Source organism: Haliaeetus leucocephalus, unplaced genomic scaffold (assembly GCF_000737465.1).
Source record: "Haliaeetus leucocephalus isolate CR32 unplaced genomic scaffold, Haliaeetus_leucocephalus-4.0 Scaffold110, whole genome shotgun sequence".
NCBI classification, from domain to species: domain Eukaryota; kingdom Metazoa; phylum Chordata; class Aves; order Accipitriformes; family Accipitridae; genus Haliaeetus; species Haliaeetus leucocephalus.
In genome coordinates this window covers 2,827,814-2,833,929 of record NW_010972546.1, presented here as the reverse complement: position 1 = coordinate 2,833,929, position 6,116 = coordinate 2,827,814, and the positions used below count along the sequence as shown (strand labels likewise).

The 6,116-nt window shown below is 68.9% G+C and overlaps 2 protein-coding genes across 2 annotated transcripts in view; both read right to left on the bottom strand.

Moving 5' to 3' along the window:
• Window positions 1–283: 283 nt before the first annotated feature.
• On the bottom strand, window positions 284–1,970 carry HSD17B1 (hydroxysteroid (17-beta) dehydrogenase 1). Its single transcript, XM_010585622.1, has 6 exons — window positions 1,874–1,970; window positions 1,550–1,711; window positions 1,069–1,248; window positions 878–971; window positions 562–745; window positions 284–454 (listed from the first exon to the last, which is right to left on the bottom strand). Exons 1-6 carry the CDS (start codon window positions 1,968–1,970, stop codon window positions 284–286), a joined length of 888 nt encoding a protein of 295 aa, XP_010583924.1.
• Window positions 1,971–2,588: 618 nt separating this feature from the next.
• Window positions 2,589–6,116, bottom strand: part of NAGLU (N-acetylglucosaminidase, alpha) — a 3,941-nt gene continuing 413 nt past the window's right edge. Inside the window, exons 2-7 of the mRNA XM_010585731.1 lie at window positions 5,988–6,115; window positions 5,651–5,798; window positions 5,424–5,570; window positions 5,139–5,224; window positions 4,623–4,879; window positions 2,589–4,375 (exon numbers count right to left, since the gene is read on the bottom strand). Of these exons, the coding sequence (XP_010584033.1) occupies window positions 3,159–4,375; window positions 4,623–4,879; window positions 5,139–5,224; window positions 5,424–5,570; window positions 5,651–5,798; window positions 5,988–6,115 (1,983 nt within the window). The 3' untranslated portion in view covers window positions 2,589–3,158. The remainder of the gene's footprint in view (window positions 4,376–4,622; window positions 4,880–5,138; window positions 5,225–5,423; window positions 5,571–5,650; window positions 5,799–5,987; window position 6,116) is intronic.

The following is a 6,116-nucleotide window of genomic DNA, read 5'->3' as shown; positions in this document are numbered from 1 at the left end:
CCTCGCCGCCCCGCCGCGGGACCCCGGAGCGGAGGCGCGGGGGGTGCCCCCGGGGACCGGGCCGAGCCCCCGGGGACCGGGCCGAGCCCCCGGGCAGGGCTGCTGGGCGAGGATGGGCTGCGGCGAGAGGGACGGAGCCGGGAGCCGGGCGACTGCAAAGGGCTTTATTGGCGACACGGTGGGAGCGAGATCCCCCCCGCCCCGGCCGGGAGGGTCACCGCAGGGCTGGGGCCGGGGGGGTCCGCGCCGGAGCGCGGCTCCCCCGGGCCGACGGCGGCTCTGCTCAGGGCTGGTCCCCGCCGGCCTCACCGCGGCCGAACACGAAGTCGTGCATGGCCCGGACGTACGCGGAGCCGTCGGGGCTGGCCAGCCGCAGGCGCGACAGCGGGGCAAAGAGCTGGGTGGTGACGCAGCGCAGGGGAGGGCAGGGGGTCCCGATGGCCTCCACGAACACCTGGCACCGCAGAGGGGTCAGACTCGTCCCCGGCACGGCCCCACGGCCACCCTCCCCGGGCACGGACCCCTCTCGGAGCCCCTTACCCCCATCCCACAGGGACTGACCTGCAGGACCTCTTCCACCTCCTGGGCCGCGTCGTGGAAGAGGCTCTGGCAGTGCCGCAGGTACCGGTGGTAGAGGCCACGCGTCTCGGCGTCCAGGCCCTGCAGCTCGCTGCCCTCGGGGTCCGGGCGCTGCAGGTTGGCCAGGAAGCTGGTGTTGACGGGTCCACACTCCACCAGTGTCAGGCTGCGGGAGGGAGTGGGGCGGCAGCTCTCAGCTGAGCGCATGAGCCACCACGGTACCCCCCGTCCCGGCATCCCTCCATCCCGGTGCCTGGTGGGCAGGAGCGCAGCCCCCTGCGGCGCTGCCGGCACTCACTGGATGTTGAAGGGCCGCAGGACGATGGCCAGGCTCTCGCACAGCCCCTCCACCGCAAACTTGCTGGCGCAGTACACAGAGTTGAAGGGCAGCCCTGGGGCAGAGCCGCAGCCTGAGCACTGGGTCCCTTCCTTGCGGTTCCCCGTGCCACAGGGTGCCGGGGTTCCTGCTGCAGCAGGTCCAGGTCCCACCTTGCAGCCCCCCGATGCTGCTGGAGACGATGATCCGCCCGGCCCTGCGGCGCTTCATGGCGGGCAGGAATGCCTGGATGGTGCGGATGGCCCCAAAGAGGTTCACGTCGAAGATGGTCTTCATGGCTTGGTCAGAGCAGGTCTCCAGGGGGCCCATCAGTCCCACCCCCGCATTGCAGACTGCTGGGCACAGCACCAGTGAGCCAGGCACCAGAGCCCCCCTCGCACTCCCTGGCACCATCGAGGTGCCAGAAGACAAGAACATGGGGGTCCTTCCCTATGGATGGGCCAGTGACTCTTGGCACCCCCAAACCCAGCTCCTGCACCCCTGCCCTGCTGAACACGTCCCATCCTAGCCCCAGGACTGCGGGCACCTCCTGTGATTTGGCATCTGCTCCCAGTGCCCTGGGGAGGGCTGGCAACCCCAGAGAGGTCCCCCCAGCCACCCCGGGGATAGTGGGGGCACCGGGAAGAACCGTACCCAGCACGTCCAGCCGCTGCCCCTGCACCCGCTGCGCAGCGGCTGCCAGTGAGCACGGGTCAGTGACATCAAGCTGCAGGACCTCCAGTGTGTCAGAGCAGCAGCCCCCAAGGCGCTCCAGCAGCTGCTCGCCCTTGGCCAGGTCACGCATGGTGGCGTATACTGGCGGAGAAAGCAGGGCAGCAGTACCGCCGAGCTGCTCGGCCAGCACCGGCCCCAGCCCACCCCCAGGCACCAGCTGTCCTTGACAAAGCGCTGCCTGGCCCAGCCCGGGAGACCCCCAGGGGTGCTGGCCCCCCCCCCGGCGCAGTGTCACCCCTTTACCTTTGAATCTGCGAGCGGTGTCGGCCGCCAGGCGCGCAGCCAGCCCCAGGCCGATGCCTGAAGAGCAGCCTGTGATCAGCACCGTAGTTTTCTCCATGAGCAGGCAGTGCCGGCCAAGGGGACCGTGCTGTTTAAGAAGGCTGGGAGGAGGGGGTCCCCCCGCCCCACGCCACGGGTGTTGTGTCTGCCGCCTTATCTCAAGGCCCCTCCACCCACCTCCCTGCGCCTTGATGCTTGCGCAGCTGCTGCGATAAAGACCCTGAGGAGCCAGGACCCCCACGCGGGAGGAGGCTCTGGGGCACAAGGGGAGCCACAGCCCCAGGGGTTGGCACCAGCCAGGGCCAGCACCAGCCGTGCCGTGTTGTGTCAGGCACCCCGGCTGCCGGCACGCATCTGGCAGCGCATTTTTCCTGCTATGGAGGCTTGGGGGCCGAGCACCGCTCCTCTGCCCCCCATTTTGCACAAGTCCCGCACTGGGGAGAGGAGATGGACACAGATGGGAGAAAAGAGTGCTCAGCGGCCAGGCCTTTAATTGCTCCGAAGGCTGGCAGCACCACAGCCAGGCTCTGCCTGAGCCCCAGCTGCAGGGGAAAGGCCTAGAAAACCCTGTCCTGGGGAGCGCAGCCCCAGCAACACTGCAGAAAACTCCGCAAAGTCTCTTTTGATACAACAACCACCAAGCGTGACCAGGGCTGTGCCCATGGGGTGGGGAGCACCCGGCACAGGGAGGCCCAGGACCCCACCAGGGGTGAGGCCAGTTCCCTGCTTCCCCGGGGGCAGGGGCTGCTCTGCCTCCCGCACCACTGCAACCTCCCTGGCTGCTTCTCCACCATCACCGCCCCCGCCAGCCAGGGCCCCGCGGCAGGGACATGTGTGCCCTGTCCCTCTGTGCAGTCCCAGCGCCCACCGAGCTTCCAGCTGGGAGCACTGAGGCAGCAGAGCCCTTGCCTCCGGGCTCACACCTGGGGCAGCCCAGCTTTCCTGTGGACAGGCTCAGGGCAGCCAGGCAGGGCCAGCAGGGCTGAGAACAGAGCGTGGCACAGGATGGGTCCCTGGGGCAGAGCCTGCCCCCCCCATCAGGCTGCCCGCCCCGCTTCTGGCATGTCCTGCCCATGCAGGGGAAATGGTGGGTCCAGGCTGGCTGGGGGCCACCGAGGCTCTGCGCCTTCGTTCCAGCATGGCCAGGACGCAGCCATCAGGCCAGGAGCTGTGGGAGCCTGGACATGGGAGGGCGCGGGGTCTCTGCCCTCCCTCCTGGGGGAGGCTCCAGAGGCACAGCCCAAAGTCACGCCGGCCCAGCCCGGCTGCGCCGCAGGGTGCTGGGGTAGTATTTGAGGAACAGCTTCCTGGAGATCTCCAGTGTGTCCCCAGCCGGCACGGACGGGTAGCGCTTCTTGTTGTAGACAAAGCCTCTCTCCACCTGGAAGACAGCCTGGTTGAACTGGTCCTGGTGGAAGGGGCTGCCGGAGTTGAGGCTCTCCACCAGGGCAGAGACAAAGAGGCTCCAGCGCACACTGTAGTAGTCCAGCACCAGCCCCCCCAGCTGCTTGTTGGCATAGTCCAGGATGTTCCCACTGGGCCCCCAGAGCGTCACCTGGTTCCGGGCATTCAGCTCATACTGCTCGGCCTCCTGGTCGCTGGTGGCCACGGCACGAGCGCTCTCCAGCCAGCGGCCCAGCAGGAAGAGGCTGTGGCTGGAGAGGAGGCTGTCCAGCTCCGGCAGCAGGTCGTAGACCAGCACGCCGCCGGCCGTCAGCAGCTCCGGCAGTGCGTGGCTCTGGAAGGCCTGACGGATGCTTAGGTAGTAGTTGCTCACCAGCTGCTGAGCCGCCTGCCGCGTGACATCCACCAGGTCGTAGCGGAAGGTGGGGCTGGAGCCCAGCTCCGCGCTGGCGCTCAGCAGCAGGCGCCAGGCCTCGTACACATCGCTGGCGTTGTACCACAGCTCCGTGTCCATGTGCAGGGAGGGCCGGCGCACCAACGGGCTGCGGTTGTGGTTGACACAGACGCCGGTGCAGTTGTACACGCTGCGGAGGAGGAGCCTCCAAGCACTGGCTGCGGCGGCATTTGGGGCGCCGTAGCGGCGCTCGGCGTAGCGGGTCACCCAGCTGGGGAGGTCGAGGGGCTCCTGGCGCCAGCCCAGCTCGTTCATCAGCTCATACACCATATCGTTCTGCTCAATGCCCTCCGGCACCAGCCCGGTGCCCACCATGGTGGAATTGGGGAAGCGGCGAGCTGCAAAGGGGCCGTGGTTGATGGCCTCCACGGTGCCAAAGAGGCCGTGATTGCCCCCGAAGTTGTGCAGCATGCACCAGATGAAAGGCTGCCCATAGAAGGACTCCGTCCACTGGTAGACGGGCTTGGACTCAGCAAAGAGGTCTAGAACGATCATCCTGCCGAGGGGCACGCCGTGCAGCAGGGCCCGTACCTGCGCCGGCTGCCAGAAGTCTGGCTGGTGCTGGAAGAGCCAGCCCTGCATCAGCCACAGTGCCTCGGGGTCAGCTGGGGACAGAAGTACACAGAGTGAGGTCCCTTCCAGGCAGGCCCCGTAGACACAGTGGGCATCCCGCAAGGCCCCGGGGCCACCAACTGCCCCTCTTAGAGGGGGCTTTGAGGGTCTGGCACCAACGAGGTCTGCCAAGCACAGGCAGCTCGGCGCTCGCGTGGGGCCCGCAGCCTCCTCCCCACTGGCCTCCAGCTATCCCCACCTAGAGCCCCATGACCAGGCTGGCACCGCATGCTGACCCACCTCCTGTCATCGACCTGAAGACGGCATTGCTGACCCTCGAGAGATAAGCAGGGTCAGAGAAGAGGGGGGTCATCTCGTTGAAGGTGTCGGCGCTATAGATGTGGTCTGTGCCAAACTCCTTGATCAGCTCCTTCAGGAAGAGGGTCCCGATCACCTGGAACATGGGGTCCTCTGGGTCCAGCAGGTAGGTACACGAGTAGGTGCAGTCGAAGTGGCTCCAGCCCCCAAGGCGAGTGGCATTCACATGCGGGAAGACCCTGTGCCGGAGGGCAGAGAGGGGGATCAGGAGCGGGACAGGACGGTTGTGCCCCAGCAGGAACAGGGCAGCCTCCCGGGGAAGGCGGCAAGGGCACAGGAGGGCCGCGAGCTGAGTCGGCCCCAGGAGCACCCAGTGTAGCCGGCGCAGGCTGGAAGCGGGACCCTGGGAAGGGCCCAGGGCTGAGACACCAGGGAGGGAGCTTCGGCCAGGGCTGATCTGCCCTGGGGGGCTCTGTGAGCACATGGGTCTGCACCTACCGAAGAACCCCCTGGGGCACGTGGCCCGCGAAGGCCGGCAGCACCGTGATCATCCCCAGCGAGCGCATCCTCTCCACGATCCGGTACTGGGAGAGAGAAAGAGCGAGGGAGCAGGGGGAGAGGAGCCCCCACCTCCCTGCAAGGGGCCCCCGGGCGCTGCTGGAGCTGGAGGAAAGGAGCGGCGGCCCCCAAGCCTCCGTGAGCGCGGTGTCGGCCTGGAGGACCAGGGCAGGGGGTCGCACGGGTCTGCCCCGGGCGGGCGGGCAGCCCCGGTGCCCCCGGTACCTGCAGGTAAAGCTGTTTGAGGTGCCAGGCCGGCGGCAGCGGCCCTGCCCAGCCGTGAAGGTTCCCCATTCGGTTCCAGGCCAGGAACGCCGGCCCCGTGAAGTACCCGTCGATCTCTGACTGGTTCAGCCCCAGGGAGCGGTACACCTGCGCGGGGCGGCGGAGGCTCAGCCGGCCCCGCGGCCGCCCCGCTGCCCTGCCCGGTCCCGCCATCCCCGATACTCAACCCGCTGCCAGGCCGCCTCCTGCCCCGCGAAGGCCGGCGCCAGGTTGATGCCGCTGAGCGCCATCCAGTCGATCTCCCGCTCCCAGCGCGCCCAGTCCCACCAGGCGTAGGAGTAGCTCTGGGTGCAGGCGTTCTGGTAGTAGCGGTACCTGGGGGGGGGGGGAGCGGGCGGGAGGCTGCGGGCTGGGCCCCCCCGCCCCGTTCCCGGCCCCGTTCCCGGCCCCGTTCCCGGCCCCGTTCCCGTTACGTAAAGGCGCCTTGTCCCGGGCTAACGAGGCGTGAGCAGCGCCCGGCCCCGCGCCCGGCCCGTCCCCCGCGGGTCCCCGCCGCCCCGTTACCTGCCGGGGGCGGAGGCGCGGATCTCGGCCCGCAGCCGCGGCAGCGGGTCGGGCAGGCGGAGCTGCGCCCCGGACCAGGAGAGGTGGCAGCCGCAGAAGTCGCGCAGGTAGCGGTACAGGCCGGCGGCC